Source organism: Sceloporus undulatus, chromosome 3, assembly GCF_019175285.1.
Source record: "Sceloporus undulatus isolate JIND9_A2432 ecotype Alabama chromosome 3, SceUnd_v1.1, whole genome shotgun sequence".
Classification (NCBI taxonomy): Eukaryota; Metazoa; Chordata; class Lepidosauria; order Squamata; family Phrynosomatidae; genus Sceloporus; species Sceloporus undulatus.
The window spans coordinates 199,653,348-199,672,689 of NC_056524.1; the positions used below are offsets into that span (position 1 = coordinate 199,653,348).

General features: G+C 40.0%; 1 protein-coding gene across 4 annotated transcripts in view; it reads left to right on the forward strand.

Annotated features, from left to right (window-relative positions):
• Window positions 1-19,342, forward strand: part of GFRA1 (GDNF family receptor alpha 1) — a 314,453-nt gene that overhangs the window by 257,592 nt on the left and 37,519 nt on the right. For all 4 annotated transcript variants that reach the window (XM_042458611.1, XM_042458610.1, XM_042458609.1 and 1 more), the window contains exons 7-8: window positions 3,215-3,349; window positions 8,455-8,633. In XM_042458611.1, coding sequence (XP_042314545.1) covers window positions 3,215-3,349; window positions 8,455-8,633 — 314 coding nt within the window. The remainder of the gene's footprint in view (window positions 1-3,214; window positions 3,350-8,454; window positions 8,634-19,342) is intronic.

Sequence of the window (19,342 nt, forward strand, 5' to 3'; positions counted from 1 at the left end):
TTGTGGGGCTAAAGGTCAGCTAACAAGTCTTTCTGTTTAAATATTATACTGTAAAGGCGTCTCTAGATCTCCAGATATTTTATGTGCATTTGTTTGCAATTCAACAGGTTTCCTGGACACTTAGTTCTATATCACTGATTGCACTGTGCACATGGCATGAACACACCCTTCAATTTATACTTCATATTTATCTTTCATCAAGCCCTAATTAATAGCATTCATGAGACTTGTCCATTTGACTGCATCCCTCCACCTGTATTTCATTAATACAAATTTTCCAGGCTTCTGCAGACTCTAAGCAGTTATCCATCTCTGGAGTTGTTACTCAAAATGTGAAAGTGAGATGGTTTGCCATCTAAATCAGTCAACTTCACTGGCACAGCAAAAGTATCCTTTTGGATTAATGATCAGAGTATATTATAACCTTATTTTTTTTCTCCATAGCAGTTTGCTAATGTTTGTGTTTCATTGCCTCCTTTTTCATGTATGAAGTGCTTGTGGATGATCTGTTCTGTTTCTATCAGGCCTCAGCAATAGAAATGATCCATATTCATATATGTATATTGCCAATAGGGTTATATAATCTTTTCATATTCAGTGAGATCTACGGTATATATTCACCTGTTTTTATTTACACCATAAAAAGTTTGGCAATCTACACATTTACTGTATATATCCATGTATAAGTCTAGAAATTATAGCCAAAAAATCAACCCAAAAAGCCTAGCTAGACATATTGATTGATTGATTGAAATTTTATTTATATACCGCCGTTCCTATGATCACGGCGGTTTACAAAACAAAATGAAAATACAATACAGTACAGATTACAGATTCTCCCCCTGGAGAAACGCCGCTCCGGCGGCAAGGAAGAGTCTCTCTGGGCCGCTCCTGCCCAGGTGGAAAGTGGGCGGGCGGGCGGGCAGTTAGGGAGGCAGGAGCCTCTTTCTTCAGGCTAGCCCCTGATGGTACTGGGCCAGCCTTCTCTCTCCCTCAGAGGCCGAAAGATGACAGTTAGGGAGGGAGGAGCCTCTGTCTTCAGGCTAGCCCCTGATGGTACTGGGCCAGCCTTCTCTCTCCCTCAGAGGCTGAAAGATGACAGTTATGGAGGGAGGGCGCTCTCTTCAGGCTGGCCCTGATGGAGCTGAGCCAGCCTATTCTCTCTCTCAGAAGGCCGAAAGGATGACAGTTTAGGGAGGGAGGAGCCTCTGTCTTCAGGCCAGCCCCTGATGGTACTGGACCAGCCTTCTCTCTCCCCCAGAGGCCGAACGATGACAGTTAGGGAGGGAGGAGCCTCTGTCTTCAGGCCAGCCCCTGATGGTACTGGGCCAGCCTTCTCTCTCCCCCAGAGGCCGAACGATGACAGTTAGGGAGGGAGGAGCCTCTTTCTTCAGGCCAGCCCCTGATAGTACTGGGCCAGCCTTCTCTCTCCCTCAGAGGCCGAGAGATGACAGTTAGGGAGGGAGGAGCCTCTTTCTTCAGGCTAGCCCCTGATGGTACTGGGCCAGCCTTCTCTCTCCCTCAGAGGCCGAACGATGACATATCCACAGATCAGTGTAAGTACTGTACCTTAACTCTTATCAAAATTGGAACCATCCGCTTCTCTGAGTAGAATGGTGAATGGCAAGATCTTAAGGGTGAAACAGATGGTCAAAAAGAGCCAGCTTCCTGGCAAACTGAAGGCATGGTGTTCAGACAGCAGCATGCCCCCAGTCTACCAGGAAGCCGCACGGGCGACCGCACATGCTACGGATCCATGGCATTTCAGCAGCGCAGCTGAAAAAATTCTACCATGGTGGCTTTCTGCCACTCCTTTTTGTACCACAAAAAAGACTGGTTGGGGGAATGGCATGTGGTTGCCGCAGCCCCAACCCAGCAAGCAAAGGGGAGGTGACAAGCCACTCCTTACCCGCTGTCTGTTTCGCCCCTTACTCCATCCCAGGAGAACATAAAAGAAGGGTCAGTCCCCCTCTTCTCTCTCCACTGCAGCAATGCTTCTGGCCTTTTTTTAAAAAATGCCTGGGTGGAAAAATAGTTACGTTCTTTAGAATCATTTTCCTTAGCTTCATCCTTTGCTACATACCCTATATTTTACCCTTGACATATCCCTGGGTTATTTCAAAAGCCATAATTTAAGCCCCCAAACCTCCCTTCAATTTATAATTGAGATTGACCTATACATGAGTATATACATTACTTCTTTTAAGTTGTACAGTAGCTTTCCTGCCCCCAGCCCTGATGCTGTTCAGTGATTGGAAATACTGCTCACTGTTTCCCCCCAGTATATATCAGATTGGCTAGAGAGAATCAAATTTTCTTTTCACCATCACAGTCCTTAGATGTGATTAACCTCTGTTGTCGCTCCAAAACTTTTGAAGTACAGTGGGCCCTTGGTATCCAAGGGGGATCCGTTCCAGACCCCGCCGCAGATACCAAAATCAACGGATGTTCAAGTCCCACTGTTATTAATGGCGACACAGCCACAGATGGCAAGTCTGCAGATAATGAGGGCCCACTCTACATGGTTTGAGTCCATTTTGTTCTGTTTTTTTTTAAATGGAATCAATACCATTTGCTCTAGGGAATATTTATGTTTGTTATGTTTTCTTATGTGTCTTCATGTTTTTTTCTTTTTGCACTTCTGTTAACAATCTTTTATGCATGTCCTGTTTTCAGCTCATGAAATTCTCAAATTATAGTAGATTTTGTATACTGCACTAGCCAAGGGCTGATTTCAGCAATGCAATAATATCCACAGTTTTGCTTCTTAATTCACTTAATGCTTTCTCTGCCAATATCCTTCATACTTAAAGATTATCTGAAATACATTGGTTGTTACTTGGGCACACAGAATAAATGAAATTGCTATTGCCTTTCATTATTGCTTTAGAATAAGTAACACTTATTTTGATTTATACAGCTGTCGTTATAACATGTGGATAATATTTGAAGAATAGACTGTCCACAGATTGAAGCAGCCATCACTGCATCAACAATAGTTATCTGTCTTGTTTTGATACTCTTCCTTGTAACTAATCAGATGATCCTTACAAAGGAATGAATTCTTCGTCCTTCTGATATTTATATTGTAATCCATCTTGGCTTGTCTCACAAATTGATATTCATTTCTTGATTTGGTTTCCATGAGTATGATCGATCACTCCAAAAGGAATAATAATTTAGAGTGGTATTTTTGTTTTTGTTTTTTAAATAGGTACTGTTATGACACCAAATTATTTAAACTACAACAGTCTCAGTGTCTCTCCATGGTGTGATTGCAGCAACAGTGGCAATGATCTAGAAGAATGTTTGAAATTTTTGAACTTCTTCCAGGATAATATATGCCTTAGTGAGTACCATATTTATGTTTGGTAAAATATTTTTAAGGATTTGTTTATGCAATAATATATGCTGCTGTTGGAAACTTGAGGGTTGTTTACAACATCACAATTCAACTATAGTTTTTTCAGGATCATTATTCCGATGGACAGAAATTCTTGGGTGTTCATTCTGCAACATACTCTCACCAGTTATCTTGAGTGATTCACTATTTACATATTTTTCTCTATAGACTTTTTGACCATTACCCATCACTGTGGTACGGTTTACACAGCCTCTTAGATCACTCTTGTGTAATGAATATAGTAGCCATAAAGATAATACATTTCAATAGGGAATACAGCAGCCATAAAGATACTACATTTGAGTGATTAGAGTACAACTTGCACTACATGTCCCATGGAATGAGACCACATGTCCATTTCATTCAGTGTCTTTTGTCCCATAGCAAACAACCAAACAATTTGGAAAACCATAACCATAAGGTAGCTAGAGAAATATATGGAAGACCAGCAACTGCTAGTCATGATGGTGATAAGGCAACTTCAAGAATTAAAGGCAAAGGAAATGAAAGCAATCGCTCTCTCTGATAACACTCTGACTCTTAGACCTTGCCTGTAAATTCCTGCCTTTAATTCTTGAAGCCTTATCACTATCATGACTAGCAGTTGCTGGTCTTCCATATATTTCTCTAGCTCCCTTATAGAGTCATCTAAAATAGTCACTATTATCACACTTTCTGTTAAGAAAACACATACATTAATTACATGTCATATAAAGGGAAAGGTGAATTGAACCTGATGCTTACATAAATTTCAGGATCTCCCCCCCCTGGTCTGCTGCAAGCATATTTTGAAGGATTTTCTACCCTTCTACAGCAGTTTTTTGGGAATGCTTGAAGTCCTGCACCAAGGAAGCAAGACTGGGTCCCTCTCTCACTTATACTGCATTCCATTCACACTGGATGACAAATCAGCCATTGGTTGCAATCATTCTTTCTCCTCTGTCCTGAATCAGTTTCAGTTAGCAGTAACTTGTTGAAGAAAAAGAGCATTGACTGGACTTACTCCTGATACCATTGATCTGTACAACAGATTTGATTGGCATGTGCAGGCTGCTCTGGCTTATTGCAACTTGGAGTCCAATCATATAGATTTTTTTAATTTGGTAGTTCCACATATGCCAACATATGGGTAAATCCTTGTACAGCATTAAAATATTTAAAGGTTATGCAAGCCCCAAAATTTTGTTATAGACTGGAATACAGTGGGTCCTTCATAACCACTGAGGTTTGGTTCCAGAGCTTCCCATGGATAACAAAATCTGTGGATGCTCACGTCCCATTAAATACAGTGGCATAGTGAAATGGTGTCCCTTATATAAAGTGACAAAATCAAGTTTTGATTTTTCCCCCTGAATTCATATATTTTTAAGCAGTGGATGGTTGAATCCATGGATGATAAATTCACAGATACAGAGGAGCAACTGTACTTTTAACCCCATTCTTGCTTGGAAGAATCAATAATTTCAACATTTTCTCCCTAATGTGAAGAAATGTTAGCATTTCTGTGCAGTTTTTAGCAACATTTTGTAATTAAGGACTTATTTTTAACCAGTTAATTTCTACTCTAATGTGCCAAATACACTTTTTTTGCCCAGGAATCTGTTATTATGTTCGCACACATACACGCGCACACATGCACACACACAACACTGTTTCCAGTGGGGGAAAACTGATGTTTGCAAAGAAGACAATTTTTTTGTACAAAAACCAGAATCATGTTTTCTGTGTAAAAATAGCATATGTTTTAGTTGAAACAGATTTGCCGGAAAAAGGATTTATCAAGGAAAATAAAGTGTATAAGTGATTGTTTATATCCATGCAATATACACATTGGGGGGAAGGGGGATCCAAAACATTCATATAAACCATCCCCTAGTACCTTTTCTTTTTCACAGGTCACATTGTGACTCTTTTGAAAAGAAATGCTAAGCCATTGTGTCACCTTTTATAAATGAGCCTCAGGCTGATGAGATTTCCTCTCGAGCAGTTTACAAGGGAAGAGTGAAAGTTTTCCCTTCATTGTTTTCAGCTATATGTGATTTGTTTATAGATGAGAAACCAGACAATCTTCTTAGTTTAGGAAACAAGCCAGGTTCAAATTTTCATTTCTGATCCTGGCTTGTTACTCTGATCCAAAGGTGAGGAACCTGTGATCTTCCAGATGGTGTTTTTATTTCAGTTCCATCAGTTTCTAGCCTGTGAGACCAGAATAGTCAGGCATGATGGCACTTGGAGAGAACAGGACCTAGTGGGTGACAGGTTCCCCCCAAGACTCCTGTTTACCATAATTAAGACTAAGCATAGTGCCACTTTAGTACATAAGAACAAATTAATAACTGAAAGCAGAAGTAAAATCTTTCAAACTTCTTATAAGCAGCAGAGGGGGATAATATAATGCTAGGCCATAATTTGCCATTATGCCCAAACCCAGCCATTATCTCCAGGTTAGAAAAATGCCGTGGGAACTGAGAAGTAGCCTTGAATTGCACACTTTAGATCTTGCTTAAATGTGAAAAGTTAATAGACTGTTAAACCTATTTATCAAATTAGAAATGTGACTTATGAACATGCGTGTTAATTTCTGAAGGCCACAGGACTCCCTCAAACTTGTTGATGCCCACATGTGTTTTTATTGTTTTAATCATTTGCTAATGTACTAATTTAGCAATGTGATCATTATTGCATCATTACACACTCTATTTTAAAAGAAACACCCTACTTCCATTGTCCTCTCTTTTGCTGTCAGAATAAAAATGTTAATGAAGATAAAGCAATGACATTAGAGGACACTGTGAGGAAAAATTATACTCACCCTGGCAGAGAGACCTTTTCCTCATGAAGAAATTAAAGGTGTCCCTGCTTTAATAGCATTTTAGTGAAGGGGGATAAATGTTCCATTATCCTTTTTGTTAATGGATTGGCTTTTGTAAACCTTGAATTTAATCCAAAACTTCTGATGCTTTGTAATTACCATAGCTTCTTGTTTAGAGTTGTAGTATTAATATGCAGATTTTTAAAAGGCACTTGGAATTCTGTTAGTTAGTCAACATATCACAGATTTCAAGAGCCTATTGGTACAGTAATCCTTATCCCAACTCCATCATCTTTTTGTCTACCACAATGGTTTATTTGATTGGACCATATGCAATTTCTTTATCCCATAGCTTAAAGCATGCTGGCTAGGTGATTTGGGAAGTTGTAGTTCAAAAGGCAACTTTTCCAAGCTCCGATCCATTTATCCAAAGGTTCAAGGACATTTGCATCTTCTTTCCTGCCTTCATTCTGAATGTGTGACAGTAATTCCTACCACGGAATCTTATAGATGTGCACTGATTTCTACATTATGGCCTCAACTAAGCCTCAAATAAGCCTATTGTATCAAAGGAATGTACAAAAATGTTGATTTACCAAGTTCCTGTTAGTTTATTGGCTGTACTCTAGTTGGGAGGAACAATTGGATGTAAGCTAATTTTTTTTAGCCCTTAGAATTTGTTTGATGGTATTTAGAACAATGAGATGTCAGTTTATTTCATTCAGGGTAACTATCTGTCAGCTCTCTCGAATCATTTTTTTAGTTTTTTATAATATGCTGTAAGGCATGAAAATCCATATAGATTTTCCTCACTTCTCTTCACATCAGCCTGCCCCTTTCTGAAGTCTATAAATCATTTCCTGCACTTATTAGAATTCTTTAAAAAAAATTAGGCTAAAGTGCATCTTTCAAAGATAAGTAAAAGTGAAATAATTTATAGTACAGTAAGTGCGGGATGCTGTTGAAGGAATGTATTAATAACTTCCGCACTCAGGTCCCTAGTGAAATGATTTGATTTCTTATACAATGAGTAGAAATAAGAAATCCCTAAATCCATGCTGAGTCCCCAAAGACCTGATTAAAAACTGTTTTTCTATTCATTTGTCTGTGTTTCTTTTTTTTAAAAGCACAACCAATTTATTCTTGCCGTAAACACAGCATTTAATCCCATGAAAAACTAATGATCTGCCTTTCAACTTTTACATTTTCAGGTTCTGGTATGAGCATGCTTCTCCCACCTAATTATGCAGATTTTTGTTTGAAGACTGCAAGAGAAAATAATAATCATCATGTATATTAAAGTACCTCATATTTGTTTATAAAAAAACAATAAATAAATCAATATTTAGGGAAATTTCGTACCCCTGTTCTTTGGCTTATCCAACACTGTATTAGTAGGATGCCTTAAAATGGTGAATTCATTTAATTGTAAAACACCTAAAGGTGTATTCTTACAGCAATTTCCCATCATGAGATTAATCCTGGCACTGTCTTGTCTTGTGCTCCACATTGCCATGGATTAGTGTCCATAAATTTGGTTTGCAGCTGTTTAATAATCAACAGGGCACTCAGATAAGCTTAGACAGAGGAAAGTGAGAATGTTTTTAGATAGCAATATGTATTTATTCAAAATTTGGTAAACTGACCCTGTTGGATCTGTACACCCTACTGCTTATTTTTCTGAGAGGATTCCTGGACATTTGCCCCACTTGTCATATCCAACTGATACGACTGCTAAAAGGAACTACATTTTGAGAATTTTCTACTTTATTATGCCTCCTGATCATTTACTTAGTATATTTGGCCATGGAGTAACATTATAAGAAGGCAGCCTAAAATTGTGAGCTTGGTATTTAGCACCGAAAGTGTCATGGTATTTATTAACATGGAAACAACATTATGACCCAGAAATGAAAAGTTATGAGTGAAAGCTGGTGGCTTCCATGTTTTAGTTCTCCAGAGTGCTTATCCAGAGCTTTTAAGAGTGCTGAACTCTGTTCCCCCAAATAAGTTCATCACCTTGGACAGTTCCTATAAAGATAAAACCAAAACACAATTGGATTCATTCCTCCATAGGGACTGTCACAGGTTTCTTCTCCTGCCCTTGCACACCTTCAAGCATTTTTTTGTATGTTTCAAGTGTTCCTGTTCTCATGCATCCTTGTGTTTATTTGCTTGTTTTAAATTAGTCTTTCCTGTTTGATCTTATGCAGAATTTGCTCTGTAATTTCCCCAATAGAAAGTGCAATTCAGGCCTTTGGCAATGGTACAGATGTAAATGTGTGGCAGCCGTTCTTACCTGTCCAGACCACCACAGCTTTAACTACAACATCTTATAGATCGAAGTCACTGGGATCTGAAAACACCAACAATGAAATACCTACCAACAATGACTTACCAGCATGTGCCAATCTCAAGGTAAGAAAATCCTGGGGTTACCACTCTTTGACAGCCATACCAAAGTGCAAGGAAGGGGAAAGGAATTGTCTGTCTATTAAAGGATATGCCTTTGTTTGATGTGCATGAAGATTAACTAGACAGGCTTCTATTTTACTGTCTCCAGGTACCTCCACTGTATGGCTGGAGTGATACTTCCAAAAACTACATTAAGCCAGTCACTCATAATTTTAAATACTAGAATAAATAATAGGTTGCACTGCTATAATAATGGAGGATTCAAAGGTAAGAATGCACATTCAGTATAATATAAAACAAATTAGTTGTGTGTTCAGTTTCAAGAGACACTGAGCATGAGGATCTAGACTCCATTACTCCATGCAGAGTCTTAATAAAAAAAAGAAAAGAAAGAGCAGATCAAGCGACGCTTAAAGCAGCCTTTCTGTGCACAAAATATTTACACATTTCACTCTCTAATTACAGTATGCAGCACATTTAACATAATTTCATTACTAGCAGTTTGAACTTATTACAAACTAAGTTCCAATGGCAGTAGAGTTAGAACTCAGCTCAGAGTGGGTTCACCAGCAGAGGTTGCAACAACAATCCCTTTATTCTTCACAGACTGGTGGCGAGTAATATGATGGCAAGTTCTCTCTTCCTCAGAGGCATTATGAAACAGGCCAGTATGGCACAGTGGTTAAAGTGCTGGGAATTAAGTTCTAATTGCCAATGCACCCTGAAATTCCCTGGATGATCTCGAGCCAGTCACTTCCTCTTAGCCTTACTTAATATTCAGATTTGTTGTTGTAAGGATGAAGTAGAGAAGAGAGCCATGTACATTTCCCCGGAAACTAGGATATTTATTACTGAGGTGTAATAAATAATCATATAAACACTGAAGTAGCAGCTTTGCAAATGCTGGGATCATGGGAAATTTAGCTTTACAGTATATAAGCTCTGGAATTTCAGCGTTACATCTGCAGTGGGAGTCATGGGAACATTGTTTATGTTCCACCAGCCTCCCAGTGATGTTGTTAGTGATACAAGAGGGTACAAACTGCATTCTGTCACCAATTTATGTGCCTTCAGGCCTTCATGACAACATCATGAATACATAGGGTTTTCTTAGGCAAGGAATCATTCACCTATCTTTTTTGACATGTGATCTTTCTTCTAAAGTCCTCTCTCTTCCTTGTCCCATACCTTTAGAGTCTTCCATGGGCTTGCTGCCCTTAGTCTCTCAGCTCTTAGATTCATGTCCATCCCTGCTCATGACTGCTATTGCTCCAGCTACACAACCTTCTTCTGTCTGAAGTTGTCCTGTTCCCTCACAGTACTCACTCTGTTCTCTCATGACTCTCCCCCACCCAGAACACTCATGCATTGCTACCCTTTGTACTTAAGGAGACAGAGCCCCATGGTGCAGCTAAAAAGCCACTGAAGCAATCATGCTTTTTTTGCATGTTTAATCATGCTACTTTATTTTCCTTTCTCTGTAGTTTCACCTATGTCACGCTTTACCCTGCTTCATGGGACAGTTACCTGTCCTAATGTTTTCTGTAAAGTGTCATGTGTACAGATGGTGTTATATATATAAAAATGAGGATGGATGGATGGAAAAACAGACAGATTTATTTCCCTTGTCTCAGAAGGATCTAGTTAAACTGCCCTTGGAAATCCCTGTTCCATCAGTCTAACCTGGCTCAAAAGAGAAATATGACTGACTTAAAAGAGGATTGATTCTTTTATCATTCTCAATATGGAGAGTGAGGTAGGCTGTAGGTGAAACAGGCCTACTGCTAAGCCAAATTAAACTATACCTTGCATTTTTATTTTTATTTTGTTTATTTACTTCATTTATGTGCCAGTTTTCACCCAGTGGCTTCTAAAAACAGCAGATTTAAAATGTTTACAAAAAAAATATTAAAAATCCCCATATTAAACACTGTAAAAACAACTTGAAAAGTCATACAAAACCTAAAAACAAATAAAACAAACAAATAAATAAAAAAAACTTCCCTATATGTTGAGAGCAATGAAGTAATGAAATTTTTGTAAAGTATAATTGTCGGCCTGCTGACCGTATTATGTCAGATAATGCTGTACATTTAGAGGATAAATGTAAATCTTTTCTAATAAGAACCATTTAGGCAATTTTCTAAATGTTTTTCATATAATTTATTATTTAAAAATTCAATAGCTACTCTGCATTTGGGATTAATGATAAGCATTTTCCGATGGGAGCAATGTCAGGAATTAGTTATGAAAACAAAAGATTCCCCCCCCCCTCCATAAGAACTGGGATTTTTGGTTCCTCTTAGGGTGGTAAAGAGGAGGAATAGGAGGTATCAATGGTGCTTTTAAAATAAGGGACAGGAACCTTCAGACTGCAGAGGCTCACTGTGTAGGCTGTAGGGATTCCTTCCACCAACTCTATTCCCTCCTTGGGACTAATATCCTTCCTCCAGGACTGCCCCCCCTCAGAGTTAAGGGGCAATCATACTGTTTTAGATTAACTGTGAGTTTTCTTAGTTCTTCATGCCCCCCACCCCCTGAATCTACAACTGCAAAAGGCAAAAGGAGAAGCAAAACTGGGACCCAACTGAGCTGTGTACACCACACTGAAATAAAATATTTAAATGATTATTAATGTAAGTAGTGATTTCTTCCACAGAACCATCACATGTAGCTTCACATGTAACATTCAAATAACTACAAACAAGAAGACTATATGAAAAGATTGCAGTATGTGGGGAAAGCCAATATGGTGTAGTGATTTGAGCATTAGACTATGACTCTGGAGGCCAGGGTTCAAACCCCGCTCGGCCATGAAATGCCTTGGGGAGACCTTGGGTGAGTCACACTCTCTCAGCTTCAGAGGATGGCATTGGCAAATCACCTCTGAAGGAACTTGCCAAGAAAACCCTATAACCTCATGAACGCCAGAAGTCAGAGATTACTTGAAGGCACAACAACAATGTGGGAAGGGACAAGTTAGTCAAACAGAGAAAAGTCCTGGAAAAGAGTGGTAAATGTTGCTTGCTTGGCAAAGGAAGTCAAAATAGTGTTGCCTTCTACCACTTTCAAGTAAAAGTGACCCATTACCCCTCTCACTTTCACCTCCCAAAACACTATTTTAGCCCTAGTAGGGGCCTGTGCCAGGCAGCAATCTGAGCTCCTCTTTTCTCCTTTGCTTATAGCAAGTACAGCAGCACAGATTGATGCTGATCACTCTGTCTTTTGCCTCCGGCCATGCAAGATTTGTCATCTTGTTCCCTCTTCAGCAAAACACCCACATCGCTCCCTGTGTTTCCTATTTACACTCACCCACTAGCCAATTACAAATCCATGAAGCTTCCACACCTGCTGTGGCCTGATCCCTCTGAGTGCCATACTGAAGCTTTTAAACTGAACTCCTGCCTAAATTCTACACAACAATAACAATACTAATAAACACACTGCTTTCATATAGCTGCTCAAGATCTCCAAACAGCAGGCATCATGCTGAACACCTGCAATTTTCACTAAGGCGTGTGGAGGAAACCCATAGCTAAGTGCTCCATGGCATGCTGTGAATGGTGCTTAAGCCCCTGTCTTGAAGGCTAATCCTCCCTTTACCCTCCTCCCATTTATATATGTTCTTCTGAGGAAACCAAGACAATCTGCAGTTTACACTCTGAACTGAAGAATTGCATACTGTACTATGTAACTGTGATTGAAAGTACAAGTATGTGCACATTAATCAACTGATATATAAAATTAATACATTGCATGATTCCCAGTACTCCTCCTCCATAGCAAAGTTCTTGGAGAAACAAGAGTCAAATGACTCTTGTGGCCACTTCACAATATTCAGTTATAGCACTGAGTTTCTAGTTTAACTGTCATGGCAATTTCCTATGGAATCCTGGGATTTGCAGTTTAAGAACAGATATTTAACATTCTTAGCCAGGGGAGTTTTAATGCCTCACTGACTGACATATCTATAGGATACAGCCATGGCAGATATAGTAGAACCATCATGTTATATTTATGTGCTGTGATAGGGCCATTTGTTATGCAAAGGTGAAATTCCTTCAGATACATACTTTTGTGTACTGTGGTAAGAAAAGGTTCTACACATAGTTTGTAAAGGTCAGGTTTAGCAGTTGTTGTTGTTGTTGTTGTTGTTGTTTGCCTTTAAGTTGTTTCCAACTGATGACACCATGGGTTTTACTGAGGCTGTGAGTGTGTGACTTGCCCAAGGTCACCCAGTAGGATTCCATGACCAAGTGGAGATTCAAACCCTGGTCTTGAGAGTCATAGTCCAATGCTCAAACTACTTCGCCATGCTCTTTCCTAGGGGACTATAGCTCCCAGAAAGTACCAGCCACCATTTGAACTGTAGGAGTTTCAGTTAAAAAAAGTAATATATTTGAGCTTCAGTATTAGAAAACAGCTGCTGTAGCTTCCGGGACTCTCTCCAGGCAAACAAGGCATCTGAGCCTGAAGCTTGCTCTCTTCTGATCCAGCTGCTACAGCAGCTGGTCTCAAGGCTTTACACAAGCAAAGGAGATAGTTAGGTCTGGATGCTGTAAAGATCTCAAGGTTGTATCTTCCCATTCTGTTTGCAAAGAAAACAGAAAAAGGTTTGTATGGCTCTCTCCCAGCTTTGTCATCTCCCTCTGCCTGCAGGGACACCTGCTAATATGGACATCTGGGTACTTGACCTCCTAAGAAGGTCAGACAGCTAAGGGGTTTTTCTTGCCTGAAAAAGGCCACTGATATTCAAGCACATCTGTCACTGCCTTCAGTGAATTCAGTAATTCTGCATGCCTACATCACAAAGTACTGCCTAATGCAACCTAAGAATGGAATTGAGTAAAAGGGAGATATAAACCAAGTAAGACAAAGTGGTGATTCAAGAAGTCCTGTATTAAGAGCTTGGAAAAAGATTTTTTCCCTTTCTCTACAACTCCCAGAATCCCCAGGCAATATGACCACCAACTAAAGGATTCTGTGAGTGATAAAACAAAAAAGTAATTTTTCAAACGGTGCTGTCAGCTGACCCACCATTATTTTGTATGCCAGTTGCAGAACTGGGTTAGAGCTGTACATTTGGACCATTACATTTTGGATACCATTTGTGATCTAGAATAAACACAGAGATACTTCACATTTGGTATGGGAAACCTGCCTTGAACATGACCACAGAAATAAATTTTGTGTGCAAAAATAAACTTTTAAATCCTTGAGTCTTGTTTTCCATGAAGCTGCAACTTCATCCTCCTCTAAAACTAGTGAAGGATGAAATTATCTCTACCCCTGTTTCAGTTCAGAATGGGCTTGGGTAAAACAATTTATTTTCAAAGAAAGCTGAAAAATAATTTGGTATAGTTTGGTTTGGTTTTTTGAACCCACTCTGAAAATGTGCCCTGCCACTCTACCAAAGATGTCAATGGAAGTCTAACAAGTCCTGGAAACCTTTCTGTCTGTACTTTATGGGTGCAAATCTGCAAGTCCCCTTAGCTATTTTCTTGTTTCCATCAAATATACATGGCAGCAGCAAGACTTTGTAATGGGGAAGCCTTGAAGGGCTTCTCTTAAACCAAAGTGAGGCAACTTGAGGTCCTCCAGGGGCTATTGGAGTGCCAACTCAGATTATCCCTCAGCACTGGCTGTACTGACTAGCACTGACGGATGGAAGATGCACCTCAACAATATCTGAAGGGCCATACCTTGCCTACCTCTGCCTTAAACTTTCAGCACTTCAGCAGGTGCATCTAACATATGAGGTGCATCATGAATAACACTCATCTTGTAGAGCAGTAGCACTTGTCTTTGTATAGAAAAAAAAATCTTCGATGAACTAATATGATCTAATGCTCCCATATGTGCCTATTCTTTCACTTAGTTATTCTTCATTATTCTCATAGGAGAAGATCTTGTAGTAAAATTGTGCAGCTAAACTTAAATTTCACTGCAAATGTTACTTCTGCTTTTAGTACGAATGATGTGCAATGTATTCCCTGAGAATAGCAACTATAACAGTAAAATATCAATGCTCTTTAGAAGTGCTCAGTCGCTTTTGGCAAAATGCTATTTTTATAAGTCATTACATTTGTTTCTAGGAAGCCCACATTCATTTTCAAATGAACAATTATTAAACTATAAAACAAAACTACATGCTTCTTAAAGACATAATCTCAGTTTTACAGTTAACTATAAAATGCCCTATTATTATAACACAGGAAAGATGCTCAGACTATTAGGATCTTTCTTTTTAAAAAATAAATAAAGAGTGATAAAATCTTTACTATTGATAAAGTAATTCTGCTGTTTTGTAGTTGCATAATACACTCATGTACAATGTACTTGTATAACTGAGCAGGAGAAAAAAAATCAAAAATGTAAATAGTATATGATATATGTGGGATTGGTATAGCCGGAAAGCTGGGTTATCTGAATTCTAAGTATTCTTTTTTGCACCTGCTCACCTTGAGATGAATTGCCACTCCCTGATGAATCACCATTATCTGGTGCAAAAGGTATAGCAAAGCTGCTTTTATGAATAAGGGAATTGTAGCTGTGCCCTTCAAAATAAGAATTGGTTATTCCAAATAACACTTGAACACTACCTGGGGAATGAACCCTACAACATGTCATTGTGTGAAGGCTGCCATGCTACTTGCTTTTTGTGTGAGGCACTATCAGTTCTAGCAACCTCCTCCTTGTCCTGAGGCATGAGGTGAGGTTCCCCTTGATTCACTGTTACTTTTATGAATGCTCTCCCTCACATAGAACTAACCCTGGCCCAGCATGGACAGTTGCGGCAATGGTACAGTGCTTCTGGCAGCAGGTCCCAAGATGCTCCCTTCACACCTTTCCAGTAGCAGAAGGGGAGGAGAAAGAAGGGGCAGCCTTCATTGCTGTGGTCAGTGCTGTGAACTAGCAACAATATATTGCAAAAGGCCAAGTCATGTTCCTCCACCTCATCTTTGCTTCTGCCACTTCCTCTAGATGGTAACTTGGACCTTGGGCTCTGCCTTGTTAAGGGCCAAGTCACTACCTTCATCCTCTTCTTTGCTGCTGTTGCTTCTCCCATTGGTCTAGTTGAGTCTTCGTCAACCATGCTGAGCAGCAGCATCTCACTATCACCTCAGAAGGAGTTCTCGAGCTGGAGATACTATTCTTTCAGCAATCCCCAGACCCACAATGCTGGGCAGTTGGGGATTGAATAGCCACAGGTGTGCTTGGACAAGACAAAGGGAGAGGAGATGGCAGTAGTGGCAGAGGCAGACCCATGACAGAAACAGCCATTGGGTGCTCTGTGTATGTGTGTGTGTGTGTGTGTGTGTGTGTGCGCGCGCACACACACACACACACACACACACACACACTTCTAGAGTAACTGCCAGGACAGGGAGATGAAGGAGGGCAGTGGTCTTAGTTTTGATCTGTGAAATGTTGGACCATATGGCATTCTGTGAGATTTTAACAAACCTTATACAGGGCTACAGTATTGGCCTTGTGATAGCAGTTAACAACAAATTATCCTGCTGTTTTGTACAGTTTGGACTCTTTTCCCAGGCTGATACAGGTTGCCTGTTGGGGGCAAAGAAGGAATCTTTTCTGTGCTATTCTTCTAAGGTATTTGAATGTGATGTGCTGTGACGTGACGTGATGTGGCTTGGCTTGCTGCCCCCCATCCCTGGCCTGAGAGTCAGTCAAATTCTCCTCCAGTTCAGTCTGACAGACAGACAGCCAAGACCTCCTCCAGGTCAAATAGATTCAGGGTGGGAAGCAGAGGTAGAAGAAAGACCTCCAAGCCCATGGGTACATCAAAGGCTTCAGTGCCTGGCACAAACTCCCACACAGACAGAAAGCGCACACACAGCTATGAAACTCATTAAATATTGTCTGAAAAGTGGACATTGGCTGAGTTAGATGCCTTTATAAGAAGCTGGCTTCCTTCTGTTGAATCATTGGAATTTACAGCTCCTAACCTTGGACTGTTTGATATGAGATACTTCTTGTTGCCCCAGCTTATTAAATTTTGAGCATTTGGCATTCTAGTTCAGCATTAAGACTGGGACACTTAACTTGCTTTGTCCTGCCCTGCCTTGTCTTGCCTTCCTTGGGATGTGGGTTTGACTCCTCATGGCTGTTTTGTCATCAGTTTGCAGTTCAGTTATGGTCATGTGGAAGACACCCTGTGCATACCATGCTGTTTTGTCACAACTGGTGATGCAGGTGATGAAAGAGAAATCAGAGTACAGTGCTACCCCGGGTTATGAAATTAATTCGTTCCGCGGCTCCGTTCGTAACCCGATACATTTCGCAACCCGAAAAGCCGCTGGAAAGCCGCTAGCTGCGCTTTGCGTTTGAATTTCGCGCCGAAATAAATTTCGTAACCCGAAAAAAACATCGTATCCCAGAACAGTTTTTTCCAATCTAACTTTTTCGTATCCCGGAAATTTCGTAACGCGATCAATTCGTATCCCGGGGTACCACTGTACTCTAAATTGGCAGGGGAGAAATCTAGCGGGGGGGGGGCAGAACAGTGGGTCATGAGGCAACTCTTCATGTTTCGGCAGATGGTGATGCATCCTACTTCAGCCTATCAGTCTCTGAATGGATTGACTAATTCAAGCATGAGTCCATTCTGTCCAACACAGCATCATAAGCTGCTGGTCTTCCTGGCATTGTCTGGGTAAGGTGGTATAGATCTTGCCCATAAGTGCTTTTGAAAAGAAGGGAGCAACAATTCTTAGCAATATCCTGTTTGCCACATGTTATGATGTCAACTGGGCCTCAGCAAACTACAGCCCTGCCTACCATTCTTCACTGTTGGCTGTACTGGCTAGTGCTGGTGAAAGCTGTAGTCAAACAGTACATGGAGGACTTCATTTTGCCTGTTGTAGGCATAGACAATGTCCTTATGGGGCACTGCATTTTGGATCTCTGCAAAGTACCTCAAAAAGAACCTTTCCAAGAAAGCAAGAATAAGGAAGGAACCATAACTAATGCCAAGAGGGTAGAAAGTCCATGGTGGTTGGTTTTTTGTCTTGTAATATTGCAGATTGGAAATCTGAAGATGTATGATCAATGATCTACAGCTTACAGTATTACATGATAGGATATACACACACCATTTTCCTGAGGGATAAAGGTAACTGAGTCTGCTTCCTCTGGTTCTATTTTTCAATCTATGCATTTTTTTTAATTCATCACAGCAATCATGGCATGTGGTACACCACATTACCTCATTCATTATCAGGTTTCTCCATCAGAAAAGTCATCCCTAAAACTCCAAAGTTTGTTTGCAGTCATTCTAGTTGAGATGCACCTCTACAATTCCTTACATGCATTTGTTACAGTTCTTTGATAAAATACACTCTTCAGTTGATGATTTTCCTCTCCCCCATGAAACATATCTATGTACATTTCATAGTAAGAAGCATGATAATAAGCCTACGCTGCTACAGTGTTCAAACATGTAATTGCAGGGATCTTTGTCTCCTGCTTTTTGATTGTGCGCTCACATATTTTGTGATTGGCTCTTGTTTGTACTGTCTTGTTAAGCTTTTCATGTGACTTTCCTTGATTTTGTCTTAGTGGAATCAGTGCTCCCAGCTTCTTTAATCCCCCCCCTCCGCCTTTCCCACACACACTCTGCTTTAGTTCTTTCAGTATCTTTCTTCTTGGACCTACAATCGTCATGGTAGACTATATCTGGAATTTCCATATCTACAAGGTGTTTTCCTGTCTCAAACAATGTGGAATGTTTTCCAACTTGACCTGCTTCTAAAAAATAGTCACAAATTGACCAGTGTCACCTTGATGGCCTACTATGAATGATACACCATCCTTGATATGGTTATTTGATCTTCATACTAGTCTATTGTCTTAGTCATGAATTGACATAAATTCAGTAAAATAGTACAGTGCTTACCCTGTCTTCTACAATATGCACACATTAGAAAACAGTTGTGTGAGCTTCAGAGATAAACTTTTTGGATAGAGCAAGGGGACTGCAATGTAGAGGCAGAAAGCTCCAAGCTAGAGAGGGTGAAGTACCCTCCTTACCCAGACTCTTGATTCTCTTTCCAGGCTGTGGGATTTGTTGTGCTGGATGAAGAACCTGTCAAGAAACCAGTTTACTGATCTCTGAATGTCTGTTATCACTTGAAGGATCACTTTCTGTTAGTCTTGCAGGAAGTTCCTACTGTGTTGTAAAGCAAAGTAGGCACTTTCATGTAGTTGCTTGAAGTACAGTAAGTCTCCTGCTTTCTTAGTCAATCTCCCTCATAGCAGGCAATTTCCCCTTGCTGCATGGCGGGGCCACCCATTCGAGCAGGACCTGAGAATACCAAATACTGTTTGTGTAGCAACTGGAGGTTGGATGTCAGAGATGGGACTGAATGGAAGGTCAACCAATACCTCAAGTCTACTAGCTTGCAATTGCACAAAGAACTGTTAGGCACTCAAAAGCTTGTGAATTAAAAAAGATCACATGCAAACTCTCCAACTGTAGTGATCAAGACATGAATACAGGGGATGATGAACATATGAGGGGGAGATGGATAATCATGATGATAACTAATTTGAAAATCAGCAAGCTATACCTTATATATGGTCGAGGACCTAAATAAACTTTTTATTTAATGTATGAAATTGCATACTTTTTCTGAGGATCTACAGTTGACAGTGCCTCCTTCAACTTTGTGGCATGTTGTAGGGCACGT